The 18,447-nt window shown below is 41.3% G+C and overlaps 1 protein-coding gene across 1 annotated transcript in view; it reads right to left on the reverse strand.

Annotated features, from left to right (window-relative positions):
* Window positions 1-204: 204 nt before the first annotated feature.
* The window catches only part of LOC125372316 (innexin unc-9-like), a 43,411-nt gene continuing 25,168 nt past the window's right edge, over window positions 205-18,447 (reverse strand). Inside the window, exon 3 of the mRNA XM_048381761.1 lies at window positions 205-4,080. Within this exon, the coding sequence (XP_048237718.1) occupies window positions 2,850-4,080 (1,231 nt within the window). The 3' untranslated portion in view covers window positions 205-2,849. The remainder of the gene's footprint in view (window positions 4,081-18,447) is intronic.

Here is an 18,447-nt window from a genome sequence, read left to right on the forward strand (position 1 = left end):
ATGTTGCTTTCCCCTAGTTGTGAAACACAAATCACGTGGTATTCGTAGTTGGTTTCACAAAAGCAATAAACATTCTAAGACCAGCATTACTTCGGGATGTCATCCCACACCGAGCCGGCACGCGGAGAGCCGCAGAACATGAAAGTGGATGTACATTGCATAAGACACGCATGCAAGACACAAAGTTGACAAATAACGACAGGCAAATATTATATATTTTATTTGTACTTGCATTTTCATAATACATTAAATGTTGACATTAAAAATCAATCTAGATTTCATTCATATTAACAACGTAAGGTTATAAATCTCCTTGAATGAAAACATACATAAAGTTCAACTATTTTTAAAAAAAGAAGAGATAACTATTCAGATAATCTCTCGTCTGAATTAAGAAAGTTCCAGTGAATGGATATATGTCAAAATTATACACCAGGCCAGATAAGGAAACACTATGTACAGTTCGTTGTAACAACCCACCAATATCGGTTTAGCGTGTGGAAATACAAAATATTTTCATCCTCACGTAATGAAATGAACATTAAATGAAAAATGGTGAATATATCTTCGTGGAACTTTAGTAATTTGGTCCCTAGGCCGTTGATCTAATTACAACTTTTCTACACACATATACATGTTGTACATTTGGCGCTTACATGATATTTGCTTCTGTGCTCTCAGAAAATGGAATGAATAAGAAAAACATTCTTGGAAATACGTCAGATACAGCTGAGATGCATAGTTGAGACTGTGACCTGGAATGGATTCATGAAACATTTTTGCGAGTATTTCGGGTCTTACGCGATTATCTGTCGTATCCCAACGCGACGGAATTCTTGGAGCATGTAAACCACTGGTTGGGGATCGAACCTTGCCATCAGGAGGCGCTTGTTATCTTCTTTGTGGTCAACAACAATCACTGATCTCACTCAACATCCATTGTGGTCCCTCCCCATTGACTCCCCTGATCGCCATTTAAGACAGACATGGATATCACGGATTCAGTAATATTAAATTTTCTTAATTATACTACTGACTAAATTTAAAATTTGGGTACGGTCGATTCAAATCTTACATTCGTGTAACTTGTTCCTGGATTTGTTGCGCGCTTCGTTAATAGTAAGAACATCAATAACACATATAAAACACAAATAAAACACATGTATTTACATTTAGCAGATTGTGACCACCTGGGCGCAATATATAAACTGTAGAAAATATATCTATATTACATGGAAGAACAGTACAGACAAACTGGCTATCACATTTATCCTTCGTTACCTTCACGAAGAAGAGCAAAACTAACCATGCTGCTGATGGTGGCACTTGACGGAGAACCATCTCATTTGCATAGATGACTATTTGTGATAGATCATACAGATTCACTTCATAAATATAACATCATAATGCCATATGGTTTACTGAGCCATGTAGAATGGAAAGACATTGGAACATACAGGTACAGTACTTATGTTAATAGATGGCATAAACAAGCAGGTACAAATAGCAGAAGACGATTACGAGCAATTGATGAATTCAGTTACATGGGTAAATCAGTACAATTTCGTAGACAGCTGCATGACAACCCATACTATCAAATATCTATGATGACGTACATGTACCAAAGCAATGACAATATCTACTCTAGAACAATATCGTATTAGTAACTACATACATGTACATACTTTTGATTGAACAGCCACCTTGTTAGGTATGTTAGTTATCTAACTCTATACCAAAGCCTACCAATATATATATATCCATGATATAGTCATCTACATACCTATATTACACACTAAGCTGATTAATAATGTTTTAAGTTTGATTTCTTTATCACAACTGTACGGAATGTGGGGTTGTTCGAAATTAATTTTTAGTACATTTTGTAATTTGTGTACATAACGTGCAAGCTTGGTGACTAGATAGACACGTCAGCAATATGGAAAACTAAATACGAGATGTTCAGTGACCAATGCTAGCTTAAAGCAAGAAGCTCATTCAATATATTGTTTTCAGAGAACACTGTGCAGATTATTGACCCTTTCACTGAGAACTCTAAGGTGTTGGCAGTGATTAGCAATTAGGGTTGAGTGTCATATTAAATTCCATGACTGGTTTCCCAAACGAGGACTGTTTGTTCATAGAGACTTACATTGAAAGGTCATTCTATGCAACTAGTTCATGTTAAATCAGTTTGGAATTATCACCGGAACGACAAAAGTTGAGTAGCCATTGTGAAGTCCGAAGTCATGTTCACACAGATAAAATCAAAGAAGAAGGTTCTATGCTGGGGCACCTTGGTGAGGTAAGCTGAACGTGTTAGTATTTTGTGCAAATAGGCATTAGTATGTTGTTAGCTAACACCTGTACGTCCTAGCTTCATCAACCATCTCTTTACGGGTGAAATGGGCCAACAATACCCTCAAAACTGTAAATGAATGTCATTCTTGCACAGAACAAACTACCACAATTTAGAATTAGCAGCGGAAATATTTTGAACGCTAGTATGCTGGAGTCTAGTAAATCAAGATTGGTGGTTGTACATTGCATGTACTTGGAAGACTATTTTGATCTTACACTCATTGAAATCACGTAAACACCCCACTTGTGTTCTTACTTTCAAGACTAATTTCAGTGTTTCTATAACTACAAACACCTAAAAGCATGTGTGGCACATGACACATGTGTTTTGTTGGCTAACTTGCATCTCACACCTATCACCACAAACCAACTTAAGAGAATCGGTTTTTTTCTGTTTACACAGTTTCAACAGAATGTGCCATGCCACTTCCGTCCTTCTGGTCCTGGTCCAGATGTTGGTGTACAATGATTTCTATATGTTCGTTTGTTTATGATGAAGCTAAGGCTTTCTTATCCTCATCTCCTGTTGGCTCATCATCTTCAGGGTTCTTGGATGGAAGAGTTTTATCCTTGTAGATCTTCCATAGTTTAAACACTAAGTCTGTAGCAACGAGATCTGTAGAGTTCTTGGAGATGACTCGAATAACGAAAACACCATCATCCCGAAGATACTGGTCAGCGAATTTGGCGCACAGTTTCTTGTCGGACCCTGTGTGGAGCTCGTTGCTGATTTTCAGGTACTTCTTGATGTAAGCTGGTCTGTTTCTCTTGAACATTACCCTATACAACCATGCCACCATGTTGACGCATGTGAGGGCCGCAACGAGGACGAGCCAGAACCAGATGAAGATGAAGATCTTTTCGTTGAAGAGATTGATTGGAAGGACGCACTGCACTGTCCAGGTTTGGATATTCTGAAGCTGACGAATCTTAAAGTCACAAAGCGTGACTCTGGGGAACCGTGGGGACTCTTTCCATGTACCCCCGGAGGCCAACATGGCCATGACATCAAAACCATACATGTTGTATTCAGTTGCCAGGAAAGCGTTCAGGATGAAAAACTGAGAAATGACGTTGGCGGCGTACAAGACTTTGATGAAGAGGTAAAATGCAGTTAAGTAGGTTCCGGCTCTCTTGTTGCAGAAAAAGCAACAGAACCTTGCCATCTTTTGTTTAGCTCTGACGATGATGTTCCAGTGATACTCTCTGTGGGTTTCCAGCCATCTGTCCATGTACCTGGCGATGTGTTCGATCGTTGTGTTACGGTCTTCTGGAGATCCCATCTGGGTCTGTTCGGCCATTTCAACAATTTTGTCCAGATTGATGCCAGCGCCGCCATTGAAGACTCTCCATAAGATGTTGGGGAACTTGAACATGAACGCCTGGAAGAGGAGAATGAGAGGAACCCACTGGTAGTAGGTCAGCTCCTCGGAATCGCGTTCTGCATGATCCACGGGGATGGGCGTGTCCATGGGGATGTAGTACGTGTTTTTAATCCAGCAGTATGATTTGGCATAATCGACATAGGCTCCCGTAAACTCCGCTGGGCACCAGCAGTGAATTGGGTCGCCAACAAACTGTCCAGTACTCACTACGATAGCGAATAAGGCGAAAAGAAAAACCGTCCATACATGGTTTAGTCTGTCGATCCAGTCGTCGTTGCTCGCCCCTTGAAGCTTCTTCAAGGACGGCACCCCGCCGATTATAGAGCCTATAGACCTGAAACACAAAGCAATGTGTGTAAATTATTGGTGCTTAATCATCAGGCTATGTGTTGTTTGTATCTGTCTAACGCCACACTTGGCAATATTGACATACCACGGCTGCCTATACATTATTGAGTCTTAGCCAGACAAACCAGTGATTGATGTCATAAAAAACGCCCCAAACCGGAGCTTTTTTAAACAATCAATCAGTTTGTTTGTTTGTTTTTTAACGCCGCACGCAGCAATATTCCAGCGATATGACGGCGGTCTGTAAATAATCGAGTCTGGACCAGACAATCCAGTAATTGACATCATATGCATCGATCCACGCAATCGGGATACGGTGATATGTTTTAGCCGAGTCACCTGACCACCTGATCCCCTTAGTCGCCTCTTAAAGAAAAGCATGGGTTTACAAGCAATCAAGTCATCAAGCTGTGTTAGTCAATCGCAATCAGGGGTAACAAGCGTCTGATAAATCATGTGTAGAATATAAAGGACTCTTCAATTTTGCAAATACCAATACAAAAGAATGGCAATAGTAATTCATAGATAGGTGTGATTTGATCAGGTAAGAATGTGACGACGGTAGTCGCTTGATGGACGAAATTGCATGCCTACAAAACGCTCACTAATACTTTTTCACCTACCTAGCTGCATTGATCTATTTATATATAACATAAGTAATAACACACATATCGTATGCTCAACAGGGTGTGTCGTGGTGTATGGTTTATTAGCTCGGTGCGAATTGCTGTGAAGGTTTTATTGTCCTTCAAGAAGACCAGACCGCCTTTAGACTTTGACAATGTGTACAGAATAGAAGAGTGTGTAAAGCAGGCGGCCGAGTCAAGTTAGTTTAGATCTGGGCCAGGGGGACTCTCTTACACGTACGCTATCTGTATGAATGGCTGATTTATGAACCGTTCAGAGAAAGACAGTAATAATTTTTTATAACATGTGGACTACTTTGTGTTACAACATACGGTTTGATCAATAAAATGAGTATTTATGAGTGACAGTGTATTATCAATGTCTGTGAAGGTCGTAATTAACACATAGAAATGTAACAGATAAGTAATAATTGAAAGCTGATACCTATCAAAGGGAGTCAGTTCAGTCAAGTATATCGAAGTGTTTCACGTTCACTCTCATTTTCTCATTACAGCTCCATGAAGAACTCGATGTCACCTTTACTACTCTTTGATTATTTGATTATTTTACAAATTTGGGCACTTGCTTTGCGACGTTTAAACATTGGGATTCGATTTTGGATATAGTGGGCATCAGATTTGTTTCAGGGAAATATTATGAACTTTTCATTCATCCTTTCACCTAGTATGAAGAGTATTTCGTTCTTGCTGTATAGAGCTTTACATCCTAGAACCACTTAATAGTTGTACCCTCAATGCTCATTATATAAATTGGTTGCGACATCCAATAGGTGTGGTCCCGAACGCTATGTTCAGGAACACGTATATACTTGTAGATTACTTCTCTTCCTTGGATAAATTAGCCCATTCCAAAATCCACTCTATCCAAAACCGGGGGCACGGGTGGCCCAGTCGTCTAAGGCGCCGCGATTCGCTGTGCAGAGTTGCGTCCCTTGGGCATGCCAGAAACCTATGATTGTGGGTTCGAATCCCGGTTCGCCCCGATTATGTTTCTAGGTTTGTCAGCACCATACCCGTGCTCGTGGGTTTCACCGAAGTGGTACACGTCTGAGACCTGCATCACTTCGGGCTTTCCTCCCACATTAAGCTGACACGCCGTGATGTAACTGGAATACTGCTAAAAGCGGCGTTAAACTCCAACTCACTCACTCACTCATCCAAAACCGGACATGGAATTATTTCCAATGATGTCAAATGTGTCTGATATATTAGGAAGGGTGAATTAAGCTTTACCGTTTTCAATTGGTTTCGGGGTACGGTATCGCGGCATGGTAATTACTTCGCGGAGAATAACCAAATACAACCGCCTAGCATGACTCCTGCGTGTACAGAATGTAACAAATCTGTCAACAGACACTTACACATGTCACTGTTGTGCAGGTGCGGTTAAAGTCTTTCAGAGAGTGGTTGTATTGAAGCATTACCTTTCGCGAAGACCAACTGGGTACAATCTGAACAACTATCGGCTGTGCTTTCAATACAGTTCAAAGGATTGATTTCAGTTTTGCTCTTCGAGATTTAATAATAAACATAGAGTGGCAGTGAAGAGTCGTTTCTGTGCATGTGTCAAAACGTACCTACAAAGAAGGAACAGTTATGATTGCTTATAGAAATGACTCAAGTAATTATAGAAATGACTCGAATGACAAAGGCTTTTGAATGATATATGTGTATGGTGTACAGATCCTGTCTTCGAACATAAGTAAGCTGAGGTGAAATTGGGTTTAACGTCGCGTCCAAGATTACTGCACTTATATAGCGACGTGCATGCACGTGTATGTGTGTGTGTGGCTGCTTGTACTAGTCCGGACTGATGCCGATTTATAGTGCTAGCTCACTGAGATACCATGCCGCAGTTTAACATGAATACCCCACTCAGACACAGTATACTGACTCCGAGCCGACCAGTCCTTGTTTTAGCCCCTTAATGCCGAGCGCCAGACAGGGTAACAACAAGTACAATCTTTTAACGTCTTTTTGTATGACGCGGCCCGGGATCGAACCCTGGACCTTCCGCTCTCCGGGCGGTCGTTCTACCATTAGACCACGGAGGCGGTCCCTGAGTGTACAGAATGTAACAAATCTGTTAACAGACCCTTACACATGTCACTGTTGTGCAGGTGCGGTTAAAGTCTTTCAGAGAGTGGTTGTATTGAAGCATTACCTTTCGCAAAGACCAACTGGGTACAATCTGAACAACTATCGGCTGTGCTTTCAATACAGTTCAAAGGATTTATTTCAGTTTTGCTCTTCGAGATTTAATAATAAACATAGAGTGGCAGTGAAGAATCGTTTCTGTGCATGTGTCAAAACGTACCTACAAAGAAGGAACAGTTATGATTGCTTATAGAAATGACTCAAGTAATTATAGAAATGACTCGAATGACAAAGGCTTTTGAATAATATACAGTAAACTACGGTTATAACGAACTCAAATGGACTACTAATTTTAGTTCTTTATAACCGTAGTTCGTTATAAGCATATATACAGCATAACTACAGCATATAGTCGGGACTAGAAAGTTAGTTCGTTATATCCGTTAGTTCGTTATAAGCGTGTTCGTTATAACCGTAGTTTACTGTATGTGTATGGTGTACAGATCCTGTCTTCGAACATAGGGGCGGTCAGGTAGCCTAGTGGTTAAAGCGTTAGCTCGTCTTGCCGAAGACCCGGGTTCGATTCCCGACATGGGTACAATGTGTCAAGCCCATTTCTGGTGTCTCCCGCCGTGATATTGCTGGAATACTGCTAAAAGCGGCGTAAAACCATACTCACTCACTCACTCACTCAATTGCGTCGCGAAGCACGTACACTGGAGTCAGAACTACATGTATCCCGAAGGAGGGGTTTCCGCAGCTCCTTATCGCTACTCCCATGGACGTCATGCAGAGATTCCTTAGGCGTTATACATGATCACTTTACAAGAAGACACACTGTTTCCATTTCATAATATTCTGATGAGCACAAATAAAGGTTTCATTCAAAATGTTGTCATTAATAATGCTTCATGTCAAGAAAATAATGAAACTGAGTGCAATGTTTTGTTCAAATATTTGATTTGTTAAAATTATGCCGAATAGTCTCTTTTTGGCTTTGGGCATATACGATATGCTATACCAAACACATGCATCCCTTCCAAGACGTTCCGCAATCAGCTGTGAGTTGCGTCCCTTGGGCGAGTTTGGTACAACGCCGCTTTTAACAGTATTCCAGTTATATCGCGGCGAGTCAGCTTAATATGGGAGGAAAGCCCGAAGTGATGCAGGTCTCAGACGTGTACCACTTCGGTGAAACCCACGAGCACGGGTATGGTGCTGACAAACTGACAAAACGTAATCGGGGCGAACCGGGATTCGAACCCACAATCATAGGTTTCTGGCGTGCCCAAGGGACGCAACTCTGCACAGCGAATCGCGGCGCCTTAGACGACTGGGCCACCCAAGCAACACCTTGTAGGTGCAATCACACACATATATATTAGCGCATATATGCTATCTGGACAATAGCATCCATTTCGGAGGAAGGTACTAGTATTTCAACCAATTATCAACGATCAAACTAATGCCACATGCGACGTCCTTCGTATTGAGATGGGACAAGCAAATATTTGGCCAGACTTTCCGAAATCCTAAATGCCACACACAGGTAAAGGCTGCTTCTAGTTGCCCGACGCTCCGCTCGGAAGCAGTGTTACGCCCTCCTCTCACCTAGCAGCGCAGGTATGTGTTTGTAAGTATGGTGCGTACCTTTGTGCAATTGAAGATAAGAAAAGTGTTTGTACGAGGCTTTAAAAGCTGGTGTTGAGATGAGGTTCATTTGATAGCTGTTCAAATACCCTCCTCAAGAATGCCCATAGGATAGGCGTATTTGTCACCGAAAAAACCGAACGGGTGATATCTTAAAGGTACCATGAACAGCGCATTTTACAAATGAGATGATTTTAATCGTGTTTTACAGCGCAGCCGGCATTTAAAACCATATAATATCGGCTTGTATTAATCGAATATGATCCAGTCATAATATGTTTGTTTGTTTGTTTGTTTGTTGTTTAACGCCGCACTCAGCAATATTCCAGTTATATGACGGTGGTCTGTAAATAATCGAGTCGGGACCAGACAATCCAGTGATTGACATCATGAGCATCGATCCACGCAATTGGGATACGATGACATGCATCAACCAAGTCAACGACCCTGACCACCCGATCCCGTTAGTCGCCTCTTACGACAAGCATAGTCGCTTTTTACGGCAAGCATGGGTTGCTGAAGACCGATTCTACCCGGATATTCACGGGTCCACATCAACTGTTACAAATCCATCTTACGTCTGGCTAAACGATAGGTTGTGGCAACGGAGGATCTTCCACCTTGACACCACGGCTGTGGATAGTATAAGTGTACGTTTTGTAGCGTTTTGGATTTGCAATCGCTGACAGCATGAAAGCAGGCGTATGCATATTACGCTACATATATCATGTTACGGGCGGTTTCTGAAACCAGTTTGATATTCATTGCATATAAGATCTGTCACCCGTTTCCCCTCTATTCAACGTTTCGCAAGTTGAATTTCCTCATAAAGCGAGGCATGTCAGACCTACAGGTGACTCATATGTAATTTCCCCCTGCTCGGGAACAGGTCGTTATGGGCGAGGTTTAATGTCCTTGTCGGGCGCATATTTCAAAGTCAACGGGCCTTAACCACCTTCGGACCGCCTCCGTGGTCTAGTGGTAGAGCGGAGGTTTCGGGGTTCGATCCCCGGTCGCGTCATACCAAAAGACGTTGAAAGATGGTACTTGTTGTTGTCCTGTCTGGCGCCGGCATTAAGGGGATAAAACAAGGACGTCGCTCCTTAAGTGCAATAATTGTGGAGGTGAGGTGAAATGGGGTTTAACGTCGCGTCCAAGATTATTGCACTTATATAGCGACGTGCATATAGCGACGTGTGTGTGTTTGTGTGGCTGCTTGTACTAGTCCGGACTGATGCCGATTTATAGTGCTAGCCCACTGAGATACCATGCCGCAGTTTAACATGAATACCCCACTCAGACACAGTATACTGACTCCGAGCCGACCCGTCCTTGTTTTAGCCCCTTAATGCCGAGCGCCAGACAGGGTAAAACAAGTACCATCTTTTAACGTCTTTTGGTATGACGCGGTCGGGGATCGAACCCTGGACCTTCCGCTCTCCGGGCGGACGCTCTACCACTAGACCACGGAGGCTGTCCAATAATTGTGGACGCGACGTTAAGGCCCAGTTCACCTCGCCATATTCACGATCGTCAGTCTATTGTTCAAATCACAATGGCTGTGAGGTGATGCCACTGGATAAATAGTACACATGACGACCTCTGTAAATGCACACACATTTAAGCACACGAATTGTTTTATATGCCATACTGTTACAACACAGAACGATTATAAATAATCTGAGCTGAGAATATTGAGTGAGTGAGTGAGTGAGTTGGGTTTATCGCCGCTTTTAACAGTATTCGAGTTATATCGCGGCGTGTCAGCTTAATGTGGGAGGAAAGCCCGAAGTGATGCAGGTCTCAGACGTTTACCACTTTGGTGAAACCCACGAGCACGGGTATGGTGCTGACAAACCTAGAAACATAATCGGGAGAAACCGGGATTCGAACCCACGATCATAGGTTTCTGGCGTGCCCAAGGGACGCAACTCTGCACAGCGAATCGCGGCGCCTTAGACGACTGGGCCGACCGGGCCCCCTGAGAATATTGAAAAATTAAATCAAATACATGACTTGTTAATAATACTGGTATGATACATGATAGCTAATGTTATTATTAAATGGAGCCGTTACCGAAATATGAGGCTGCAGGTTGGGATCAATAATTTTTTGAAATCCCGAACGTCACGCTTTCATGACTATTAGGCTTTTAATATGCTGGTTGCTAAAACGCGTGAGAAGTCACCAGCTTGCTCCCCTGAGTGGCTTTAGGTATGGCGGATTGAAAAGGACGCTACTGTAAGCATCAGAGTAGGTCAACGAGGGTGTTAGTATTACATACCACCAAGTACATGTGACCTTCAGACACGCTGGCCAAGGTCGAAATAAGACGCTTGGGATAAAAATGCGTGATCACAATATAAACTGCTTCTCGTCGTCATCGGTTGGTTTGCTGTCATGTGACGTGTGCCACTCAGATGACGATGCTTCTGAACCCTTATGAACCCTCCACCTGCATCTGCAATAAGTTGCTCTCCTGTTAATAATTTGTTTGCTCTATGGGTCTGTCTGTGTGTGTACGTATTGTCCTGTATATGAATTTGTATGTATATGCATCAGGTTGCAAGTTTCGAACACGGGTCTCCGGTTTGATGAACCAAACTAGGCTTGGCCTGTCAAATAGCTCCGGGTCATTATGAGGTCAGTTTCCTACACTCCCCAACTCGTCTGATCCAAGTCCGGTTATGTATGCTAGTATACAGGGACAACATGACTCCGATATATACTTGTAAACATTTCAACACTTCAACCTATGTATTAGAACGATACAACTTCAAGTATTGTGATCAGAGGTACTTTGTCGAGCTCTGCGAGTTAACAGAGATGAATTATGAATTAACTGAAATGGACGAGGACGAATTTCGAGGATGACAGAGACAGTGTTCAAGAACAAATAAAATATTTCATTTTACATTATAATTATTTCTGTTGTTGAACTCAGTTCAGTTTATTAACGAACACGCCAAACACAATCCATTGGTATCAAAAGCACGTACACTGAATTTCTTTTGTGACAAACGACTCGGTCCAAAGGTTTGAGGACATAACATTTGGTTGTATTCACGTCAGGACATGATGCGTTTCCTCCCAGTCTGTATCACCCATCCTGTCTCCAGCCACCGAGGACGTATGCACATAATCACATGTTACCCTCCCTGGAAGCCGACCGATATAATTATCCTACTTAACTTGGCATGGAACAAGACATCAATTGATATAATTATGCCCGTCTAACTACTATGTAGGATAAATAATGTAAATATTTTGGATTCTGACGGTGCCGCAAGAATATACCTTGTGACCTGTATATGAAAATATGTATCAAATTTCCTGTTTACGCAAATATAACATACAATTGTGAAAAATACATGGATAATACAGAAACATAAAGTACATGGTTTCGCTTGAAGGACTACTGTTGGTTCACCAAGGGTAAAATAATTTTTTTGCAGCTTTGTCTCTTTGTAGCTTATCAATTAATTTTTTTACATCTGTAAATAAGATACTAATACGAACTATAAACAACCTCCTGTTGTCACAGAAGAAACAATGAAGCAAATATCGGCTCCCAATCCGTCATTCTGTATTTAATAACCCACAGACAGTAGTTCAGAAACCGAACACTGTAATCATACACAGGTCTATCTTTAAGCATTCTGACTTTTTGTTCTTGTATGGTGATTCATTTTGACACTGCCAAATCGGTGATCCCAAACATTTCCTGTGGACCTGCGGCTCTTGGGAGGTTCGTTGCTAACTTGCCTGCAGCCCTGCAGCCCAGCAGCAAAATGCCCTCACAAATACGTACAGGAATAAACTCGCTGAATGTTGCCCTCCGCTCCTTGTACAAAGTAAGGCACAATACTCATCACATACCACGCCGGCCCAGACAAGAGGATCCCTCTAGGTCAAGACGCTAACCTTTTACCCATTTGGTAGACAAATAACGCCATTGCATTCACCAGATGACCCAGTCCATTGAGTTACGTTGCAGCTATGTCCAAGCGTCCAGACTTGAAGTGGCCACAGAGTGACCATTCCACAAACGACATGGGTCAAGGATTTGTGTGATACAATCACAGGGCAATGTTTAGTCTTATACCCTGTTGTTTTGCGAGATGTTGTACTTCTGACGTTTGCAGAAAGGGAATTCAATTGTCACGATTAAGGCCATATCTTAAACTAGGTCTTCCAACCAATTAGTTTGACTTGATAACCATCTTTAAGCTATGATTTAGAAAGTTTTTGCTGAACTCATCCAAAAATGATTGATGCCCATGTGACATAGCTATATAATGAAGTATGCTTTATTGGGTTTTTTAAGGAATTTGTCAATTTGTAGTAACAGTTAGTTTAAATGTGTCATTGTGTAGTTATAAATCACGTGTCATGAGAATCTAAGGCAAACATTCAAAGACTCTATTCCATATGTCCATGTTCGACTGAAATATAGTTATCCGGTTTCAGTTCACAATACATCAACCCAAAGGGCAACCTCATTGAATACCCTACAACACAAAGGGTTACACATATATGATCTCATCAGATACTTACAGCAAATAAAGAGAGCTATCATGTAAGAACGTTTACTCTTGCAGTGTGTGTTGAATAAAAGATAGTTTTAGATACAAGCAAACAGAGGCTGAAAAAACACCTACGTTCACGACAAGATGACATGTCAATCACATGCATCCACAATGTCTTTATTTATTTTTTAATTTTTTTTTATTTTTTTATTATTTTTTCCCCCTCAGCATTATTGTATCATTCTTTCGTTCTGACCCAGAAAAGTGTTTTTTGAACGATGTAAATCGGACCTACTTATTACCGTTTGTTAACAGTACAAAAAGAATAACCCTGACCAGGTATGAACTCATAATCCCCTTCACGATTGCGTTGTCACGGCGGACGCGTGCCTACGTCCAAGTACGATCATGACAGTGAAGGTCACACGTAACAATACTAACAAATGGTTACTTCGTGATGTAACGTTAATCCGTACCATTGTACGGTGTTACTTGACACATGAAGGTCGCGACAAAAAGGTTTGATATATCGGTTGATTTAAATGTACGTCATTATTTGAAAAGCAGCTTATTAAAAACCCTTACTGAGCACTCAAAGACGTTGGGTAAGCTTATATATTTAATTTACGGTCAGAGTAATGCATTTAGGCTTAACTTTCGTCTTTGTCTTTGCCAAGGTCGTAAACCGAACTTGCCGAATCTCCTAAAAAAACGGTCCCTACCGACTTTGAATAAGTTTATACTCTTTAAACTTTAAAGGGGTTCATATGAGTTCTAGCTGCTGGGAGGTTCTTAATATGTCGGCGTGCGCTTACAACTTACAGAGATCTTAACCTGATAAATAATTACTGCAACAAAACAAATTGTGGACAGATGAGTCTATTTAGATATCAGTGGAAATGCCATTTCTAAATACTTTCAAGACAGGTTCAAACAAGTCTTGATATCAACCTTGTTTGACGAGTTCTTAGCGACAGGGTCATAGTCATAATCAGAAGAACATCGGGTGTTGCTTCTACCTTTTGTAATAGTGGGTAGGAGTGATAAGGGACTTAACAATGAAGTTTACAATGTTGCAACCATCATATCGGATTATACCATCGTCTTCACAAATTGCACAACAGGCTTCAAACTGATACAATCTGTGTGATACGCGAACGCTGTAACTATCGGGTTCCCAACATTCCAGTTCTAAATATGCCAAGACTACATAAAAGACAATATTGTCTTGTTCTTTCTCAAAAGTTAACTAACGAGGAACGATGTTTTCTTTGACAATTTCTTTTCCAATAACATACCCAACTCTTATAAAATCGTTGGCAGTTTCTTTTCCAATAACATACCCAACTATTATAAAATCGTTGGCAATATTGTCTTGTTCTTTCTCAAAAGTTAACTAACGAGGAACGATATTTTCTTTGACAATTTCTTTTCCAATAACATACCCAACTCTTATAAAATCTTTGGCAGTTTTTCCTCTATAGCACGTTGTTGTCCACAAATATTAAAGGAGTGAGAGAGTTTTAACGCCGATTTGAACAGAATTTCAGAAACATCCTGTCATGTCATCTTGATGTGGGAGGGAACCCATGAGTGGTAAATCCTACGAATGAGCGAGTTAGTGTTTTTTACGCCGCTTTTAGCAATATCACGGCGGGGGACGTGAATCCCAGAAGCAGGGGTGTCGTATAACCTAGGAACATAATACGGCTGACCCGGGATTCGAACTCCCGATAATAAATACATATTTGGCAAGATACTTCAGCGGCTAAATAAAGTAATATGTTCCTGACTGAAAAATCGCTTCATGCAATGGGAAAAGAAAAGGGCTATCCTAAGGAACAAGAAAGCAATTTGTTGTGGCCCAAACAGAACCAATATTGTTAGTGACGTAGCTCGGTTACGTCGAGGGGACGTGGGTCCTTGTGTGTCTAACGTCGAGGGGACGTTGGGCCTTGTGTGTCTAATTCCTCTCGACAAACAGCCAAGATATAGGGAACGTGTTAGTGTTTGGTTTGGCGTGTTTAACCAGGATCAGTATGAGATTGATGTAGGTCAGACGACTGGACAATGGACACTCTTGCATAAAGACATCTGTCGGACCAGGTACACAGGCCGTGGCCATAATGGGCGTCATTTTGGCGTGGGCCTATTTAGAAGCAATTGCCCATGCCCTGAGGCAGTGAAGGGGGTTGTAAATTGGCATTGGGTGGCTATCGTGGGGCTAATGGCATCTTGCTTCCTCATTTAGACTTAATAGCAGGGTGGTACATTACAAAGGAGTCTTTGTGAATGGCCCGTCTTACTTCAAAGAGAAGGCATCCATAATAAAAGAAAATCTTGCATTCATTTTCATTTGGGCGTGAAGTATTTTTTATAAATTCATGCATTCCGTTGTAGTTTTTTAAGAAGACATGGTAGGAAATTTGTAATAGATATATTCGATTGCAGACTCTCATCTGAAGTTATCTGGGCTGATTTATGCATTTGAAAACTTTTGTTTCAGCAGAGTATTACAGGATATTTCAAATACATTTTTAAAGGAATATTGAAAATTTTTGAAAGCATTTTGCTCTTCTGAACATTAAAATACAATAACGCTACGACGCATGGATTTAACATGCTTCAGTGGAGGTCACGACTTGTAAGCATTAACATACAAAACATAGGATACAATGAAGAACCTTGTAGCACCCCTGCTAGGTTGAATACTGTAAGTGACTGTTCCCACGCTAAATCGACTACAATAGGCAATGCATTTGGGCAAAGGGATGTGACATGGATGATTGAATGAGGAGAAAGCTCGTTCAGTGGTAAAAGTGTTTACTGGAACTGCTCATTGGTCAAACCGAGGGACAAGGCTCATTGTTGAACAAGATATTCAAACGTCTAGTCATTGTACCGACTATCGATATGGAGACAAAACTAAACCTTTATCTTCTTGTCTTAAGTGTAACGTTAATCTGATGCATGGATGCAAAGCAAATGATGCGGCTATGCTGCCGAGCTCAAACATTATGATTAGATTAAGTTCATAGTATATCAGTGAGTGGGTGAGTTTGGTTTTACGCCGCTTTTAGCGATATCCAAGCAATATCACAGCGGGGGACATCACAAATGGGCTTCACACATTGTACCCATGTCGGGAATAGAACCCGGATCTTCGGCGTGACGAGCGAACGCTTCAACCACTAGGCTACCCGACCGCCCCTATATCAGTATAAAGAAACACGAGTGAGTTGAGTTTAACGCTGCTTTGAACAGTATTTCAGTTATATCAGGGCGTGTCAGCTTGATGTTGGAGGAAATCCCGAAGTAATGCAAGTCTCAGACGTTTACCGGAGCGGTCGGGTAGCCTAGTGGTTAAAGCGTTCGCTTGTCTCGTCGAAGACCCGGGTTGGATTCACAAACACTAACGAATTGTATTCTATAAATACATCAAAACTGCTTGGGGTGCTGCTGTTTAAGTATCAAACGTAGTGTGATTTATGTCATTCATCCTTCACAACGGCCTCTAAGAGTGTGAACGGGTTTTCAGAGTTTGAGCAGGGGGTCCTATGTATGCTTGTGGTTTCAGTTGGATGAATAATATACACAAGTAAGTATAATACGTGTGAATGAACACACAGTAAAGGTTGGAGAGGGTGATTTAACCCCAAGTAGAGACAAGTAGTAAAACCAGATTGGGAGTTGTTGATCTGAGTCATGGGACTCCGTGTTCTGAAACCACGTGTGTGTAGGTGTTCTGGGTGAAGGACATACGGCAAGTCTGCTTGGCCTGTACGAACAGCAGTGCTGATGGGTAAGAGGTCATATAAGCGTCACTATATGTCTACAGTGAGTGATAAGAACAGGTTTCCGTGATACTCCCAAACGGTGAGGGAAATGGCAAATTAAAAAAGAATATGTGTTTAAATAAAGACAAAAATTAATTTGTCAAATTTTAAATTAGGAAATAAACAGAATTTGTCATAAAAGGTACCGTAAATGTAATTGAAACTCTTAAACTTGTTGTATCCTTTCAAAACTTGCAGGTTTGGATTCATCACATATTATATACATTTATATTCCAAAGTGACTTGAGGTAGGATAAGGTACAATGCCTTCTGAAACACATTTTGATGTGTTGATCCCCAAATTGCGAATTCGTCTTATTAATCGTCAGTAAATTATGCAAAACCCCGATCAGATATACAAAGGGCAAAGGATTGTTCGTGTCACAGAAAGGGAGATATCAGAAACACTTGACACAGGTACCACATTTAGAATATAAGTAAATAGGGGGTTGACACGCATTTGCATAAATTCAAATGATCATTTCTAGTATCGCCTATCTGTTTGAGCTACCACGCGTGGGGTCGAGAGGTCGCCTGGGCCGAGTCAGAGACAGGGAGGGGACACGGACGGGGGTCAGGTATGGCCCTGACCACACAGCACAACAGTCTGGCTACGGGGGTGATAGATAAGGGGTTTGGCATGTGGGACTTTGGATGTCGGTCTCAAAAATATATTAATCTTCTGACTTAGGTAGTCAATGTAATAAATTTCCTATCAAAGGGTATTGTTCGATTTTATCTTATCGAGCTCTGTAAAAGAATTAATCTGCTGTATCGTGTCTTGCAATATCACTTAGAGGTCACACGGCAGATTTGGTTGTATATTGCGCTTGGGTTCAACGTCATAATAATTCATAGTACTATACTATACTATACTATCAAAAAATGAATAAAATAGCATTTCAGTATGGAGGGAAGTCACATTCTTCTTCAAAACGTCAATAGATTATACAAAGAAATCGCCACGTTACATATTGAAATACGAGTCTACTTCAACGAGCCAATGTTGACTTTATTCATGTCGAGGCACGAACAGTCTGATGAAATACTGGAACGATCGTCAAAACGACGAAATTGCATTTTTGGTGCAAATTATATCTAAACACCCATATATATGCAGCAATACAGGAATGCAACTGTTTTAACAAGGCAAATGTTATGATTTATACAGTTAACCAAACCGAGTCAAGGAATGTGACATTTGACGAAACAATTATTCCATTGCTGCAATAACTGTTTAGCCAACGTCGCGCAAAACAAATCCCCATCACGGAAACGACTAAGGAAATGTTTCAAGACACGTGACGTGGATGAGGAAACATCCTTCAATATTCAATAAAATTATTTTCCGGAGAGTTCACGGGCGAAACTTTATACGGAACTTTCAACTTCTGCACATAGAGAGCATCGGATTAAATGCACTTCACGCCCGTGGAAGCAAACACGCCACCATGGACGGACCGACGACGTGTTTTGTGTTGTTGTCACTTCGTACGTGATCGAGGGAACGCTAGCCAAGCCTGTGTTTGACAGGGGGTCCTGACGGGAGGGGGGTGGGGAGGTATGCGGGGAACGCTGTATGACAAGCTATATC

Source organism: Haliotis rufescens, unplaced genomic scaffold, assembly GCF_023055435.1.
Source record: "Haliotis rufescens isolate VD_foot unplaced genomic scaffold, xgHalRufe1.0.p SCAF_4, whole genome shotgun sequence".
Lineage (NCBI taxonomy): Eukaryota > Metazoa > Mollusca > Gastropoda > Lepetellida > Haliotidae > Haliotis > Haliotis rufescens.